General features: G+C 38.1%; 1 protein-coding gene across 1 annotated transcript in view; it reads right to left on the minus strand.

Annotated features, from left to right (window-relative positions):
- Positions 1 to 1,287: 1,287 nt before the first annotated feature.
- Positions 1,288 to 19,475, minus strand: part of ror2 (receptor tyrosine kinase like orphan receptor 2) — an 87,603-nt gene continuing 69,415 nt past the window's right edge. Inside the window, exons 5-9 of the mRNA NM_001015834.1 lie at positions 8,220 to 8,347; positions 6,619 to 6,927; positions 5,434 to 5,679; positions 4,706 to 4,911; positions 1,288 to 3,937 (exon numbers count right to left, since the gene is read on the minus strand). Of these exons, the coding sequence (NP_001015834.1) occupies positions 2,522 to 3,937; positions 4,706 to 4,911; positions 5,434 to 5,679; positions 6,619 to 6,927; positions 8,220 to 8,347 (2,305 nt within the window). The 3' untranslated portion in view covers positions 1,288 to 2,521. The remainder of the gene's footprint in view (positions 3,938 to 4,705; positions 4,912 to 5,433; positions 5,680 to 6,618; positions 6,928 to 8,219; positions 8,348 to 19,475) is intronic.

Here is a 19,475-nt window from a genome sequence, read left to right on the forward strand (position 1 = left end):
AAAAAAAGGTAGCAACCCTGTGTGATGCACTGGCTTTGCCGCCTCACATTAAAATGGATAAATGGTCATTGGTAGAAAAATACAGGATAGCAAACAGAAGTGTGCTTGTGAAAAGAAGGGTCCTAGATTCCTAGATATTGTAGCTTTAATTTGCAGCTATTAACACTTTAAAGTTGCTCTATGCTGTGCAGTTTAGACTGTAAAGCGTTAATACAATTTCCAGCTGAGTACTTCATATACAGTGGTCATGCATCATTGGCTTGTCCCAATGCCAGACAATAAACAAAAATAAATACGATATGCATGTTCTTTGGCTAGAATTAACGTTCAGTTTTAGAACCTTTTCAAATTTTGTCACTCGTTACATTTTTAGTAAACAATAATAAAATTTACGTCTTGGCAGTATTAAACACACATGTTGCTGCTGGCAAAAAGCTGTCTTGTTTCCTGTAAGCAAATCAAGGTTTTACTGAGTGTTTATGTTCCGTATCTTGTATCCAGTAACATTGTGAGCAAAACATTTGATCATTTTTAGGCTTTCAAATCCCTTTGGTTTATAAGAGCTAAAAGGATCTTTCTCTTGTTTTTAAGGTGTGAATCGCCAAAGGCATGAACCATTCAGATGTCTGTCTATATCTGATTCTAGAAAATATATGCTGCACCAGGATCAGTGAGGACAAAACACATTTTTTAGGGCTCATTTACAATTGGGAGGCAAGGTGTACAAAAACCATTGTGCACTTTTCACTAAGTATCCCCTAGAATTTGTGCCCAATGACCATTGGCTCAGCTCTTTGCACTCCAAAAAAACAGCTGCATCAACCATTGGCAAAAACATAAGTGATAAGTGTATGGGCTGTAAGGGGTGCACATTTACTGTCTTTCACACATCAGCACCTGTACCCCTGCCCAGGGTAAATAAGCCCCTTTTACTAATGTCTATATTTAGCTTTCCAATGTGTTGCTATTTGGACCCTGAGTGGTGTATAACTGTAAAACAATATGCATCTTAAGGGCCACCAATTAGATTCCAAGAAATATTAATTGGCATTTAGACCTGAATCAATTCATATGTCTCATTAATTATCTTAAAAAAGGTACATTGTCTATGAAGAAATCTAGAGCTCAAATTAAAAAAAAAAAAACTAAACAAAACAACTCAAGCCAAAGTCTGAAAAAAAAGGCTCATGGACAATCATATTAAGACATAATTTGTTTCTATATAACTTGAAATTCCAGCCATAATGATAAAACTGTTTAATACAAATTAGACCAGAGAGCTTTAGCCAATTTTATCTGTGTCACCTTTATTAGATACTTTAAGTATCTGGATTTACAAAAAGAAACTATTGGGTGCAATGCATTGGTCATGGATTGGACAGAAACAAAAAGTAGGAACTGAACAGATTAGATTATGCCTATTACATAAAAACAGAAATTACACAAGTAACTTTAAACAGTTAAATTAGCCTTTTTTATGGGTCAAAATACTTCCATTAAAAAAGTTTATAAAAGGTAATAAAAACATAAATTACAATAAAAGTCTGTACACAATTTATTTTTTTATAAAGCAACCAGAACAACATATTGTCTGTTAAGAACACTGGATTTGGCAGAAAGACAGATATTTGAGGACAATTTTTTGGAATGGGCAATGTTTGCTGTAGGCTCCGAATACAAACCTTAGAATGTTTATGCAATCGGCTTTCTCTTCATATAAAATGTAAAGTCTAGTTTAAAACTAAACTATTAAAATACAGATATAATAAACTTGAGGTCTCTACATAAATCAACAAACGCCTACATTAATATTCGGTTGGTTAGTGCACAGTAGACCATACTTTTGGCTTCAGATTACTAGGATCTGTTGTAGGGATGCCAATCACCTGGCTGCCCAGTTACTGGCTAGCTAATCATCATGGGTAAGCCAGTGACATCTGGAAGCTCGAGTTTGGCATTCATTGGTTACAGATACAAGAACTGTACCTTGTAAAAATGACCAGCAATAGAGAAAAGGGTTACTCCTCATTTTCCAGATAAAAATAAACAATATTCTTTGTACGGTGATGGTGATTTACATTTTCCCATGTTGTACTCCGTACATCTTGACACTTACCATTGAGTGTGCTATAGTTCAACAAACTCTGTTTGTGGGGGTCCAGGCACTCTCAGAGCATTGCTGTGTGCCAAATACTTGTTATGCCTAACAACAACATGGGCACATTAATCTAAATTTACAATCACAGTCTTCGCTGCACATGATGTGCACTGCAAATCAGCCATATGTTGCACAGCAACTGTACATAAATTTTTTATGGTAACGTACATTCTGAGTCCAAGAGTTATAAAATCTGTACAAAAGCTGCTGTCAACACATAAATGAAACATCTTTATTGTTTATGGCTCAAACTTCAGATTCCAATTGTATCATAGGCACCGCGTGAAGATGTTTGTCCAAATTCATGCTAAAGTTAGCTATACTTAATTCAAGTCTTATAAGTCTTCTTTTCAGCAAAACACGTTAAGCTTCTGACTGAATATCTGTTTCATCTAAATGAGATGTGTCATTGTCACCCAGCAATTCTGTTTCCGGAACAGAGCCTTCTTCTTCCTGGACAGGGTTTGGAGACATATCTTCTGCCAGTAATTGAGCTTCATCTGCGCCATCTGCAAGCAGAGCGACCCTGTCAGCCATGGAATTATTTGAGGGTGCTGTTGTGACATACCCGGTACTAGTGGAACCACTTCCACTGTGATGGGATCCGGGTTTGGGTATAATTTGAGGTGGCATTGGTTGAGGAGCCATTTGCATTGGTATCTGGACTGGGTAAAAATAAGCAGCCATCTGTTGATACCCATTGACTGGAATGTAGAGTTGAGGTGGAGGAACCATAGGTCTAATTTGTCCTTTCATTGGCAAAAACTGTGGCTGTTGGAATGGCTGGGTTTTTGGCTTTGGCCCAACATACCTAGCATTGCTAACATTGCTGACTGGACTTGTACTTAGAGAACTTGTCTGTGTTGTATTACTTGCCCCAGATGTTTGTGCTGAGCTATTATAATTGGACATATTCTCCCAGGTTCGTAGCCTTGTGTGTATGTCCTTAAATCTTGGTCTTCTAGCAGGAAATTCACTCCAGCACTCTAGCATTAGGGTGTATATCCATGCAGGACAGTCATCAGGACACAGCAGCACCTGGCGATTTCGTACCATTTCAATGACATCCTGGTTGGAATACCCACAATAGGGTTGCAAGCCATAGCTGAAAATTTCCCACAACAACACCCCATAGGACCAAATATCTGAATCAACAGAACACTTGCCATATGTAATCGCTTCTGGAGACATCCATCTAATCGGAAGCATGGAGTTTCCCATCAGTTTATAGTAATCTGCAGCATATACTTCCCGGAACAGACCAAGATCTGAAATTTTAACGCTGAGTTTATCGAACACTAAAACATTTCTGGCAGCCAAATCTTTGTGAACAACATGGTGGCTTGAAAGAAATTCCATTCCTGCTGCTATCTGTGTCACAATATGAAGAAAATCAGTGGGTTCTAGAGTGGATTTAACTGTCTTATCATCATCTGTGCTGCCTACATCTGAGTGTGGTGATCTCATGACCAAGAACTCGTGCAGATCGCTAAGTGGAGAATAGCTAAATACCATGCTCATGGGCTGCTCCTTGGTCACGGTCCCTATAAGACAAACAATATTTGGGTGCTGAAGCCTGGATCGCATCATGGCCTCATGCTTGAATTCTTCACGAAGAGCAACTTCTACTTTGTCTTTTAGTGTTTTAATAGCAACAGTTTGAGTCTGTTCCCCTGGAGTGGTACCAAAGAGATGTCCCTTGTACACTTTTCCAAAACGGTCTTCGCCTAGCTCTTCCATGAACCTCACAGTTGATAGATTTATTTCTTTTACTTTGGGCTGAAAAGCAAAAAAAGATAAGATTACATGATAGTCTTATTGAAACTGTAAAAATACTGGTTATATATTTAGTAACTTTTACAAATATAAATAAGTGCAATTTTCAGTGTATGCTCCTCACTTCAGATACCTCGTGTCCTAGGTCAAATACAGTACATACTTTAGAGTATTTTATTGAAATACATTTAGTAAGCTTGCATTGTTCTCAAGAAGACCAAAATTAGAAACAGAAAGCCCTTGATGCCAGGTCTAACATGGTACTAGGGATAAGACTAATGTTTTCCTAATAAATGGTAAGCAATTGGAGTCAGATCAACAAAAGAAGTCTGCATCTGTTTGCTTGCAGCCCAATTACTGCTTATACAACATAACATTACTTCATGTTATATTGCTTAACTGCTTCATTTAAGTCACTACCATTATTGAAGTTACTACTGTATTTAGACGGATACAGGCTGTGGTAAACAACCAGGGCCCCAGTCTTTTGGGGTTTCTTCACGTCAAGCTATTTGCAATCTGTGGGAGAGCAGAGGGACTCCATTATGCCCTACGCTTTTATCTCTTTTCATGGAAAGGAACAAATATTGTGGTGTCGTGTACACAAAAAAAGCCAGGTAGTGTTAATAATACTTTGACAATGCTGAACTACACCTAGTAACTACTATACCAACTGCCACTATAAGGATGTTGAGGGATGCTCAACATGTGGAATTATTCAAAATGGTACCTTACCACCACTAAGAATTGTTCAATGTTTAAACACATTACCTGCTGTTTGTGCTGATTCATAAGGGGCATTTCCATGTCCTGGCTTGGAGAGGCCATGAGCTGGCGGCGCTGCGGTGTGGAGGCTGAAGCCTTCTGTTTATTTCGGCACATGCAGACTAAGAAAAAGAAGCAGGCGATGACCAGTGGGATTGCAATGCTGGGGACCAAGATGTATAGGATCTCCATCTTTGTGTTGTCACGTGTACCTATGAAAAAACATGGAATTCATATTTAAAGACCAGTTGCTGTACGTCCTATACATCTGAACATTCTCAAATAAAATTCTAGGCATGCTGATCACTGTGAAGTGCAATTACCATCTTGTTCTAAGTTCTCAAAGTTAGTTAGTGATGTACTTCATAGGCTAGATCAGGTGTCCATCCTGGCTGATGAACTATTTTGCTAAATGCAGGGGAGATCCCACATGAGGATTAACTATTATATTGTAAAAAGAACTGTAAATAATGTATTAAGTAAGTGCCTAATCATTCAAATATGAATGAGTATTACTGATATCTGAGTTGTATTTGCCCTTACATAGATAATAATGTACAACTGTATTGCTTCTTGTTTTTTTTCTTTAGCTGAAGTGTTTTTTATAAAAGGCATAAATCTAATGGCAATATTCAAATTGCAGACTATAGAAAATGCCTTAAACCAAAGAAAACAACGCTGTTTCTATAAAAAATGATAACACATAACCTAAAAAGCTCAGCCTTGATACATACGGCAAGCAGGAATATCGCATAGCTCCATGCGGACATGTTTATTCAGTGTGAAACACCAAGGTCCCTCCATCTGGCCTCCTGGATTTCTGCAGTAAGCGTGGCCACCACCGATTTCAGGGTGATCCGCACTGGATAGTGAGTGACTATGGGGAACCTGATTGCTCCATGGCTGGCACTGGTGGCCAGACTTAGTGACGATGACGGATCCTCTGTAATCAGTTCCAGTCCCATTGTAACACTGCTGATCTGAGGAACAGAAGAGTAGAAGAGAAACAGTAATAATTAGATATCCATTATACATATTGGAGGTTAATAACCCCCACAATATTTAAAAGATTGGTAGAACATTCTTTGTACATGTGTGGCGTTTAAAGTCTTTGATGTTCAGCCTTGTAGCAAACTCTAGCTCTGGATTCTGTATAAATTCTGTACAAATGCTGCACATCTGGCATGAATGTCACGCCGTTTAGACACAAACACTAAACAAGTTGGACAACCGCAAAACAGAAATAGACATTGTCATAGATGAGTCAGAGACTGTTTGGGAGATATTTACAAACAATGAACAGATAGCTGTCTAAAATGACAAATCTCATGAAAATTAATGAGAAGCCAAAGCGATCTAAAGATCACAAGTGACAATGAACAGAACTCACTAGTAAACAGTCTTCAGAATCACTCAGTGTAATGGTTCCCGCACAAAGGGAGAATTTAGATGGGAATTGGGAGCTTGTCGATTGAATTAGCAGTTCATTGGCCCAGGAACTGCACCAAACTAAATGCCTTTCCAAAACAATATGTGTGGGCTAAGCCCATGCTAGCTGGGTGATTTAATCATCACCACCATGTTAGAGGCCAAATCAGGTCTGCTTGTTTAGGTAGGTTACAAAGGTTTAATTAAATTAGATCAAATTGCTTTCAAAGATTGAGAAAAAATCTTGTATGTTGAGAATAAAAGCTCTCTGTGTGTCTACATTAATAGATATTTTGCATTAATACATAAGGTGAAACAGAGAAAATTTCTGTCTGGCTGTTACATGCCTAAAGTATCTTTATAAGCAACAATGGGCACCAATCCAGTCTAACCACTGCCAATTGTACAGCATTAGTAGGAAGTAGGTCAAGTGCTATGGAGCCAAGGCAGCCCAAGGCACATGATAGTTGTATCTAACCATTAACACTTACATCTGTTAAGCTTTTCTACTGGGATCCCAATCCTCATGCAGTTGGCAGCTTCTGGACTTTCAGGCAGTGGCAGTTCCTCGCAGTTTGGTAGGTGAAGCTGCATGAGAATGAGGGGGTTGGAGCGGGCAATGTTGTACTCCTGCCTGCATAGGTCATTTTCCAGCACTTCACACTCATCCCTGCAGAGCTCTCTTGGCTTGGAGGTTTGATCATCACAGAGAGGAAACACAAAGTGGCAAAATGATGGGATGGCAAACTGAGAGCACTGGTCAGAGAGATGGGTAGAGGTGCCAATCATTGTAAAGGCAGCTGAAAAAAAATAAAAGTCAATTATTTTTCATTAGCACTTTTTATTTCTCTGCTTAATTGGTTTAAAGTTTCACCTATAACATGACTACAAAACCTCTTGAAAAAGGTATTTTCTTTAGGCAAATGGTTTACCACTATATGACAGAAGCATCACATGGTATCTGGCAAGCTAGAGTCATTTTAGGGCAAAGTTATTACTTAAAGTATGCCTAATGTGTCTATCCAGGCACACAATATAACTAGGCCTTGACTCTTGGAGCTACAGAGAGACTAATTTATTTGTGTTTATATATAAATATTTACATTTCCATGCACTCATATATAAAGTATCCCTTAGCAAAACAATCTATAAAATGTTAGTTCTGAAGAATACCTGACTGTGAGACAACTGAGCAGCAGAGGGCGCCAAAACAATAAAGTACAACAATGTTAACCAAAAAAAAAAACAAGTAAGTCTCGTTTTGGGTGTCACATAAATATATAAGCATTTCATGAATATGAATTTGGAAAAGGGAACAATGGCAGTAACAGTCATTACTATGAATACACAAAGAGCCCTGCATGTTCAATTTCTAATTCCATCCTATACAGTACAAGCAAATGAACCAATTATACGTGTAATGTACGTTCTTTCATATTGTGCTGATAAGGTACACAAATTAGAATTTTGATGAAGAACTGGGGAAATGCTTGTCTCTAGATTTACCTTAAACTCACTTAGACTAACATGAAGTATTTCAACCACTGAAGCAAAGACATCTACAGTATAAAAGTATGCATTGCCTGTATATTATCTGCCTTAAGTTTTAGAGAAGCCCCCCCCCCCATCTATTCTATAAACCTATGTCACCCCATAATCAGATGTGCGAATTTTATAACTAGAAGTTAAGGGGCCCACAGCAAAAACTTTTCAGGGGCACCAAGCTTTAGGGACAATGCTCTCTTTTGCACATATATACTGAAACTACCAGCTCGAAAACTCACTGGTCCTAACAACTCGTGGCTCTGCAGAATGAGATGTTTTGCACCAGTAAGGAACAAGTTACACCTTTCTCTGTGTGGAAGTGACACAACAGGCTCTAGGCCAGTGGCTCATGAGCAACATGTTGTTCACCACTCTCTTTGATAATATTTGTTAATATTAATGGTTTCAAAGTAGGTGCCAATTTTTACATTTCAGGCTTGGAGGCAAGTTTTGGAAGCACAAAGACACAGTTTACTCAAAGCAGAGCTTCCTGCAAGCCAGAGGCTATTGTCCCACCCATTCCCCAAAACCAATAGCTAATTCCTACCTGTAATTCGATTTTCAATTTCCCCCTGCATCTGAAGGGAGTCCACATATATGGTCCTGTTGCCAATGAATCTCGCACAGGCAATACCTCTGTAGGGTTGACAAAACCCATCTTTGTGGTAGTCATCCCTGGAGGAAAAGAGAAACACAGACAAATGCATTTCACATAAGTAGGTCTGCAGATGTCTAGATGTTAAAGAACAGTGGAATTATGTTCTGAAAAAAACTATATGCATGTATGTATGTATGTGTGATTGTATGGATGGATGGATGCAAAGGTCTGGAATGAATCAGCTCCCCAGGTGCTGCGCTCTATGAAAAAGCATTAACCATTTCCCTGCAAGGTATAACATGGGATTAGCCATTTGCAGTGCATATAGCAATATTTCAGCAGGGAATCTGTTAAAGATTTATTTTGGATTCGACCCCAGAGGGTGACAGGAAGTGCTGAGGGGCCCCTTCCTAGCAAGTGAGAGGTTAAGGGACTCAATTCTCCAACATGTGAAAACAGCTGAGTGTACCTCTTCAAAAGCTGTTGTGGGATTTAAAGCAAGCTTTGGTTAAGTACTTAAGAGCCAGATCTGTAACATGTAGCTATTGATTCCTACAGCCCAGACCAACCAGGGAGGCAGCACAATAAAATATATAATCATTTCATATTTAAAGCAAACAACAGTTTGTAATATAAGGTCTTATAATGTGCCATCATTATCAAGACATTTCTGCCTTACGTTTAAGGTCAAGGGCACACGGGGCATTTTTATGTTGTGTTTTTAAAGTTTCAAGTTTATTGTCATATACAAATAACAATGAAGCATCATTACTGTAATGAAATTTTTTTGACCCGTGTTCCTCCCAACTTTACATAGACAAACAAAACAAACAAAAAAAAAATACAAATATTAAATATAATAAAAGTGTGCAATAAAGGTACAAGTATTTACAACAATAAAATGCAATGCAATAAAAACACTAATTTGAGCGAAATACGCATAAAATGCAGCCCAATAGGCAATGATGGAATATGCAGCAGTGCAATCCCAAGGGGTGCTTACAAGCCAACATATACCAGTCTATGCCATCATATGCTTTTTCTGCCGAAATGCCAATTCCATAGAGCAATATGGGATCTGCATGGTTACTGAATTTACAAAATGGCAGCAAAACTCTCAAGAGGTGGTTAGTGCCTGAACATATTAGCAGCGTAACTTTCGTGTTGTAATTAAGTTAGCTATTGATCCTAGGCCACCTTATGCCACTACATTTGGCTTAGAAATGCACATCATCAGCCACTTGTGGCTTTTGTTAGCATATTTAAACTCAAATCCACTTTTTTACAAACACCCTGTGTGCCCTTGCTCTAAGGCAAATGCACAATAATTAGTAATTCCCCTTCAACAAGATGTCTGCAACTCAGCTGCCAGGAGGATTTGCTTAAAGAGAAAACATGTTGGCTATGTGACGAACTCCCACAAACAAAGTGACCTTAATGTAGGCAAAATACACACTAACTTTTGCTAGTGTCTCTGTAGTTTTATTGTACATTAATGGCATTTAATAAAGGAATTTTTTGTGGGCATGGTAGGTTCCAGGGTACATTCAAAAGGCCCAGAGATCCAGGGAGCATCTGGGCCCACCAGGAATATTCCTGGTAACCCTGCGGACTAGTCCAGCACTGGATACTAGCCTGGGAATTTAGTTCACAAAATTGCCATAAACTGAAATTCTAGTTACTAAAAGGAAAAAACAAAATGTTGTAAAAAGAACAAATATATTTCTTAAAAAGGTGTTATTGTATCTTTGATGGCAGACTGTCCTTCCAAAAATGACTTTTATAAATTAGCAGTACCACTTGAGAATAATACAGATCAGTTAGAACAATGACCATCTGAAGTTGGTGTAAGTTTTTTTCTGCACTATTAATTTGATTGCAAGATGGCCTCTGATGTCCCTGACCCACCCACAAGTCATCAGTGCTGCATCCCTGACATCAAATTCAAAGTGTGGCAACCCTAGCGCACACAGTTACTAATAAACTACAGCTCCAAGCAACCCACTGACAGCTAAAGGGGGATGCAGATTCACAGCAATTGGTGGGATTTTTATATTTTCTCATCTTTGGGCCCGGATCTCCTTTATCGACCAGGGCAGGCTACCCTGTTTTGTAACAATCTCATTTTTAAGCAAAGGTGGACAACTGTCATAATTAACTAACTTGCAAACTAACCGCAAACTTGTAAATGTAGTTTTGTCATTCATTTTTATTTAAATTTTAGCAAGAACAAGTATTATTTTTTAAGATGTAAAATTCCTTCCTATACTAAAATATTTTTTTCCCATAGGGAATAGCTAGCACAGCACAGTGCTCACCCCAAATCCTACCCTACCTGACCAGCATCTACTCATCCAGAACAAAATTTCATTCTCCTCAAATGCCATATTAACCAATCAAGTTTGCCCCCCCCCCCTCACCTCTCCATGTGCCCCCTGGGGTGAGCCTCATGGTTTAGGGTCCTCTGAAGGGGAGCATTATGACGGAGACCTTTCAAAATGTTGTTATTTTTAGAAACAGTTGAAATAAGTCTTTAAAATAAATATACAGTAACATCATCAAATTTCAACTTCATAGGGAAAAAGACTTTGCAGCCAGCAATAACATGGTTAAACAGCAAGGTTTTCAGACAATTGCTAAACAGGGGGCTTTAAATATGCCAGGTTGCCTTATTTATAGCCCAGCTGCACAGCACTAGGACTCAATGTACATCCTGGGGCCATGGAACACTGAGTGCAAGAATGTCCCCAATCACAGGCTTTTTTAATGATTTACATTTTTTTGAGTTTCTGTTAGCTGCTATATATATATATATATATATATATATATATATATATATGTATATTATTATTTTATTATTATTATTATTATTCCACAATGATTTCTGATTGCACTTTAAACTGCTAGGCTCACTGGCCCTAACAACCAGGCCATTGTTTGAATATCGGAATGAAGAATGGATACAGGAGTAGCTAAATTAAAAAACATAACCTGTCTCAACAACGTTTTTCTGTTTAAACAGGATCAATTTAGAGATCTGAAAATGTGCAGGGACTACTAGGAGGCTGAAGGGGTTTAAGGTGGATTGGGGAAACTATAATGTCTAAGGTTTTTATTGCTGAGAGAAGCTAAGCTATAAAAATAAATTATGACAATCTTGGAGGCAGAATAGAAAGGCAAACATTAAGAAGACTATTGCAAAATTACTTAGATTACTTCCATCTGCATCATACTAAAAATAATTTGGGTCATTCTAGGCAAATCTGAACCATAGGTGTAACTCATGGCAACCAACACTTTTGCTTTTGTTATTCTACTTGTAGCTGGATCAAAGAAGCCAATCACTAAATGGTTGCTATTGCTATGGGTTACTGCCCATGTACAATTTTGCCAAGTGTTGAGCCGCAATTCAACAACAGGACAGTTTATCTTGCCCTTTTGAAAAAAGCAGCCATGCACAGAACTTGCTATGTTCTCCTGTGATATATACCTTGACGAACAGGCACTTCTCTGTAAAATGGGGTGCAAAGTTTGCAGGCACACTTTACTGGAGAATTAACTGAGATGGAAGTGCGGTTATTTGTTAAAATGAAATATAAATGCTTACAGCTGTTCGTAAAGGATATTGCATAGGAGTGCTACGGTCTGACTTGATTTGGGATTCATAGCCCCACAGAAACATTTAAAAGTTAACAATCGCTAGTAAATAAACCTCAAGTTCAAAAATAGATTACATTTCTCCTTTTCAAAATGTTCAAATAGAAATCGTCTTAGCGACATGAAATAAATGAAAGGAAAACACAGCAGCGTAATGGCCTGTAATGTTACATACATTAAACCAAGCGACCACTATATCAAGTGATGCTAAATGATAGACTCTCCCAGCTTCTGTCCTTACCGACCTTTAGAAATATTGGTGGCCATCAAAATGGATTGCATTTCACCTCCATGACTGTCACCAAGACATTCAAACTCTTAGCACAGGGGTCCCCTACCTTTTTTGGGCAGTAACCCATAGCAACCATTTAGTGATTGGAATTTAAATCTAAAAAAAAGTTGGGGAGCAACACAAGCATGAAAAAAGTTCCTGGGGGTGACCAAAAAGGCTGTAATTGGTTATTCTGTAGTCCCTATGTGGATTGGCAGACTACAGGGGGCTCTGTTTGGTAATACCCAAGGTACTCCAAAACTTGCCTCCAAGTCAGAAATTCTAGAATGAAGACCTGCTTTGAGGCCAGTGGGAGAAACATGTTGCTCATGAGCCACTGGTTGGGGATCACTGCTCTAAGCACTAACTGCTTCAGATAACTCACTTAAAGTAATCATCACAAAAGTCAGTTACACCATTTTACCTACTGTGGGTAACTATACTATAAAAAACACTTTGTTCAAAAGCCTTAGTATTCCTCAGAAATCAATCAAGGGCAGTGGCCCTAGGTGTGGGATATAACAAGATTTATGCTCTGATTAAAGGTGGCAATACACAGGCTGATAAAATCTGCCAACTTGGGCTGGAGGGACCAAGTTGGCAGCTTTTCTTGGCCTGTGCACAACTCCTGTCAGCCTGTTTAATTTGTTTTGTATCGGGCGCGTTGGAAATTCATTGGACAAGGACCACATTAGCTTATTGAAGCAGTCCGCTGTCAGCCTGCACAGACCTCCATTATGATACAATTGTTTTATCCGTGGGGTGGCCAAACCTGGCTTCTTTAAAAACCTCAACAAACGGAAAATGAATCTTCCATTATATGTGAAAAGGAAAAAGGCTAATTCCTGGCAGATAGTGTCCATGTTGGAACTGAACTCCGCACCCAAACACTAAAGGAGCCACCCAACAATGCATTCAGTTAGGTACTGTTTGAGGACACCCCAAACACAGACACCATCTTCAAGTACAGGTATGAGACCTGTTATCCAGAATGCTCGGGACTTGGGGTTTTCCAGATAAGGGATCTTTCAGTAATTTGGATCTCCATAACTTAAGTCTGCTAAAAATAATTTAAATATTGATTAAACCTAATAGGCTTGTTTTGCCTCCAAGGATTAATTATATCTAAGGATCAAGTACAAGGTACTGTTTTATTTTTTATTCATTTTTAAAAATTAGAATTATTTGGTTATAATGGAGTCTATGGGAGATGGCCTTTCCATAATTCAGAACTTTTAGATGCAATGGGAATGTCTTGTTGATGGTTTCAGTTCCCAATTAGAGCAACTGTTATCAAAATTGCACACATGCCTAAGGTAATCCTGTCTAACTAACTACATGTAACGGGCCAATTATATCTCATACAGCATGCTGGAGGGGTGGATTAAATTAAAATAATCTCATACAGTGAAGTCTATGGAGCCTCTGAACAGACTGGGAGCCATAAATAGCCTTTGGATGGCCATATTTGGCCCGTGGACCTCCAGGGGGGCAGCCCTGGCCAATGGCATAAACTAAAGATAAAAATACAATTTTCCCTAAAACTTATTGCAGGCTAACATTACTATGCCATTCTGTAAAACATTTACAAAGGAGTTTGGTTCACATAGTCATAAAATAGATCAATGTGTCATTAACATGGTTTGCTGGCAAACTGGCCTGTATATGTATAGCTGGGCCCAGCACCCAATCTGTGTATTTGGGAACGATTTACCAGTGCCTCCAATGCAGCCCTTATATGGCATGGAAAGAGCAGTCTAGTAATCTCAGAGCGCACTCTAACTGCTTGTTGAAACTAGCTCTTTATTCAGTCTCTTTTGTTGGATGAAATTCACATACCTTTTCTTACTGGCTGTGATTCTGGGAATTGTTGATCCAACTCTGTTGATCTAATTTTAGAAAACTAATGATACGCAATTGTTTTTACATAACATCATCTTCATTCAAAGGCAAAATGCACTTTGTCTACAAAGCAGCGGCCAGACACTGGGGGGCCAGGACATACTGTGGGACATGTTATACCCATAATGCTCTACTTCCCATGCAAGTGGATTCTTGTAATCCATAGATAAATTCAGCCTTCAGTCAGTGTTTTGTAATTTTGGCATACAGAGCTAAGATGGCACAGCAGTTAACTTTAAACAAGTTAACTTTAAGGCCAAATTTCCATTTTTTGAACAGAAATTCTGCTTTTTTTTAGTGTATAAAACACAATCGTCATCTCTACAAAAATCTGACCCAAAATCTGTACTACATTCATGATGTTCAAAGGATAAAGCCCCATAATAAGGGTAGCTATGCACCTGCACCACATTGCCCAACAAGCATAAGGGTGCAAGGCACAGCTAAACTGTACAAGTACACGGCATACCTCCCACCTATCCCTATTTTCGTGGGACAGTCACGATTTTGACAACTCAGCCCGCAGTCCCGGATTCTTTCTGAAAAGTTCCTAATTTCCCTTTGATTTCCTGCACTGAACCTGCACTGAACGCTAAAAAAGATACAATGTTTCTCAAACTTAATTTAAAAAAAGTAGCTTTTGGCAGAGAGCCCAGAAAATTAAACAAGCTACACCTGCATTTAGATACAATTGTAACTAATAAGCTAAATAGGTCTCTTGGGGAATGGAGACTTGCAGCTTAAAGGGCAATTTCAGCTTTTTTTCCCAGAACTGTAATAACACATAAAACAAGACCCCAAAACCCCCAGAAATGTGTTCAAACTTTAAATAACCTGCCAAATTTTGTAAAATAGGAGTGGCATTTAGGGGGCGTGGTCAAAAAAGTTTTGCTGCACCACACGCGGCATCTCATTTTGTCCCTCTTTGCATTTTTCAAATGTTAGGAGGTATACACGGGTGCCTGGAGTTGGTAAACATGGGTTTCCATATCATGTTTGCTTGGGTTTCCATGTCATGTTTCTGAAGTGACCAATAAAAATGAAGATGGCTACTGCTTTCTTCCATCCCTGTATGCACAGCTAAAGAGGGCTGTCAGGGATGTCCATACTAAAGCAGATCCTTTGTATCCATCAGTCATTCCAAAGGAAAATTCAGCAACATGGCACAGAAGACGAATGCGTAGGCTGTGCACCCTCCACAGGTGTAAAATAAGATGACATTGCAGCATTACCGCTTCCATTCTACTTCATATACAATGCAGACTTATTTACTGAGGAAAAGACTTTTTGTCCTTTAAGTTCAATAACATTATCCAGCCCCTAATTTCCATTAAAGTGAGGAAACAATCCTTCTTTACAAAACTGCTTCTGGCATCCACATGCTACATGTCACTGATACCTTGGCCACTTAAATATCTTTTATCATTCAAAAAGCAATTAGAAGCTAAAAAAGGTATATGACAGCCCAGCGTATAGAACAGCACAATAATAACACACAATAAATCTGCCTGTAGTAAGCCCTGCCTTGCCTAGAGCTCAGTATGACAGGTGCTTTGTTAAACTAACACTTATAGCAGTAACTGATATGACAGATAACCTCTGGATTTGACATGGGCTGCGATGAAGGTGTAAAACACAGAAGAGATGATTACAAAGTTACATTATCTCTATGGGGCCCTCTCCTACTCCCACACTGTTTTATGTTACCTTCTGCTGTTCCTAAACTGCAAAACGATAATTATATTTTTTCTAAAGAAACACAGCTGTTTTTATAGGGATTCCCACAGTGTGTTTTTATAAATACATCGGTACCTACTGGTTTTCTACTCTTAAGGGAAAGATTTCTTTCTCAGCAGACAGAGACAAGTACAACGCCATGTATTCTCTTTTATAGATAACATAGCTGTAAATATATTACCAGCCCCTCATGCCCATGGTTGGTGTATTTCAAAACAGGCTTTTCTTTTATAGCATATTATAAGATACTTGGGGGCATTTGACATTTGTCCCTAAAATCTGCAAACTTCTGGAGTTTACCCTATGTTCAGAAATCATTTGGCTATATGGTTGATTAGATATTTAGAAGAGTTAAGATATAGTGAATAATATACAGCAAGTTGTAAATTTTAAGAGGAGCTCCATGGCCATATTAAGGTCCAAGGCCAAAGGCCAAGTGCTTTTATACAGGTCATGGAACTCCGAGGTGACTTTGTTTATTATAATACACGCGTTCCAGAGTCATGTGACAGAAATAACATCACTAAGCACTGATTATAACTGGTGATATTACTAAGCACTAATTATAACTGATGATATCACTAAGCAAACGGAACCACTGAATTATAAGGATATAATGCACAGGATATTCATGGCTCCTGTGTATTTTATTTTAATATATAAGCCTAAAATCCAAATACATATACATTATTGCACTGATGTGGATAACCGATAGAGTGTCCAGAACGCATGTTTTGGGATTATGTGGTATGTGAAAACTCAAATCTAATAATTGTAAACTGCTCACCAGGAGCTTTAAGCTGTCTGACAACTCAAAATAGATGTAAAAATGCATATAGATATACATTACCACTACTTATTCAAAAATAAAAGGCTTTGTTAAAGCATTGAGGAAATCGGCCAACACAAGTGCATCTGGCAAAGAACATAATTTTATTGCTCTCACAATGAAGAAGATTGCCGCAAGTAATACTACCGAATGCTGTAAATGAGGTGCCTGTAATGATATGCAGCTTCTGTACAGTATCCCTCTGTGTCTTTTAAGCTGAGATGTGTTTATTACCAAGACTGTTCACCCTTCTTTCCCCCCTTTTCCCAAGTACAGACTCCTATTGCAAGTACAGGCCATTTTATTGGTGTAAAGCTTTGGCTAATGATAAAACTGTATGTCTGAAATGTAAAAATAATCAACAAAAATGATGAGTTAATATATAAAGCAGCTGGGGGACATATGGTAAAAGAAAGTCAGAGGCTGCAGTTTGGATGCTTAGAACAAACTGCCTTTCAATACAAACTCTCCACCCACCCTATGCATTCTGTAGTGTTTTTATTGTCCTTTAAAACACAAATCCATTTTACACACAGTTGGGCACATATGAAAATATCCTGACACATTTCTGTCACACTTCTTTTAATTTTAAATATTTTAATATATCAGCTGTAGAGCTTGCCCATTGTGGGCCATATTAGCTGAATTGTATGAGATCTCGTGTGTGTGGAGGGTGGGTGTGATGAATTTTGTACAATTGTTGTGATCTATGATGGATGAAACAACTAATCAACAAGGTTGCTGCATGGATAACATTGGCATTTCAGTGATTCAATTCAGTGGTTCCGTTTGCTCAGTGCTTCATTTGCCAATTCAGATGGCCTTATGGGAACGAGTGCATTAGAATAATTGTTTAGTGGCTTTGCAGTATGGGAGAAACCATGCTTTTCCATATGATCTGTTTACTATGCCTGGACAGTGCTGATCATATACAGAGGCTTTACTACTGTGTACAAGATATAGTAAAAGGTGTACAACGCATTACAAAGGAAGACTGCTGTCTAAATGGCTTACAGTCTACATGCAGTAAATGCACTGCTTTGAATGTAGTATTATTATTATCATGTATTTATTAAGTGCCAACATATTCCACAGCACAATACCATAAATGTGTTTATACACTTTAAACATTCAGATTTACATACAGAAACAACCATTAACCAATACAAAAGTTAAAGAAGGCCCTGCCCAAAAGAGTTTACAATCTAAAATGTATTTGAAGATAAAGCATGGCAGAAGGAAGAGAGGCAGTGTAACTAAAAGCTACTGGGCCTGATTTATTACAATTTATATATATATATATATATATATATAATTAATCAGAGGAACCACAGGGACTGCTATTGTTACAATCCACGGGGATTAGGGATTCTAGAAATCCATGGAGCAAATGTACTACATGATGAGAGGAAATAGGCAACACACTCTAAATGCTCTAAAACTTAAGCAAGAGAACTGCATTTTTAGTAGCTATTAGAAAATTTGTTGAAAAATATTTGCTTTTCCTTTCATGTACAAAACGATATGTATCATTGTTTAGCACTGAAACACAACACTGGATTAAAAAAACATATATATATATAGATATATAGATATATACATATATACATATATTTCTAAATCTATTTAGCAAGTGGAAGACAATTTAAACCACAACAAATGTGAATAGGAGTTTAATCACACAAAAGTCCAAAAAATCCCCTGTGGTTCTCTAGCTGAACCCATGGCCAGAAAACACACAAACACAATAACTTTCCCTTCAAATACAAGGAAGATTTTTCTGGACTCAGCTATCCATAGGGAGTGGGAAAATACAATTTATTCCTTGCATGTATTTCCTCTGAGCCAGCCAAAACAAATCTTCTTAAACTAACAGTGTTTAAACATGAGAAATATCGTGTAGATTGTAAGATTTTTTAGGATCCAAAAAATTATACCCATGGGGCGTCTTTCAACTGCTAAAGGCCCCGGCTAGATATTTTCCTATGTCATCATTTCATATTTCATTTACATATTAACATTTAATGTAGCAAAGTAACCAAGAAAAGGATATAGCAGCCTACATATTAGGCAATAATTATTAGTCTTGATACTATGTGTCACGTCTAGCGTTTAACCCCTTGCCTGTCCAAGTCATTGATTGTGCTTCGCTACTTGATGCCACACAGCACACAACTTCAAACAGATAGTGTACAGCTTATTTTACAGACTAAGGGGCATGTGTAAGCCAACATCACTCATGACATTGCTCATAGCAACCAATCAAATTTTTGCTTTTGTTTTCTAACTTGTAAGTGTTCAAACCTAATTGCTGATTGATTGCTATGGCCAACATAATTGGTGATATTGGCTTACACACTATAATAAATATGCCCTTTAATATTCTCTGGAGCAGAAGATGCTATACTGCTTACTTTAGAGCTTAAAGGAACAGTAACACCAAAAAATAATTAAAATATAATGTACTGTTGGCCTGCACTGGTAACACTGGTGTGTTTGCTACAGAAACGCTGATATCATTTATATAAATTAGCCATTGTGTAGCCATGGGGGCAGCCATTCAAGCTGGAAAAGGAGAAAAAGAAGGTAACAGATAAGCTCTGTAAAATACAATGGCATTTTATCTGTTATCTGCTATGTAACCTGTGCATTTTCTGCTTTGAATAGCTGCCCCTATGGCTACACAGAAGCTTTGTTTATATAAACTATAGTAGTCTTTCTGAGACAAACACAACAGTTGTACCAGTGCAAGGCAACAGTGCATTATATTGTAATTACTTCTATACACTTTCATATTTTGGTGTTACTA

This window comes from Xenopus tropicalis, chromosome 1 (genome assembly GCF_000004195.4).
Source record: "Xenopus tropicalis strain Nigerian chromosome 1, UCB_Xtro_10.0, whole genome shotgun sequence".
Classification (NCBI taxonomy): Eukaryota; Metazoa; Chordata; class Amphibia; order Anura; family Pipidae; genus Xenopus; species Xenopus tropicalis.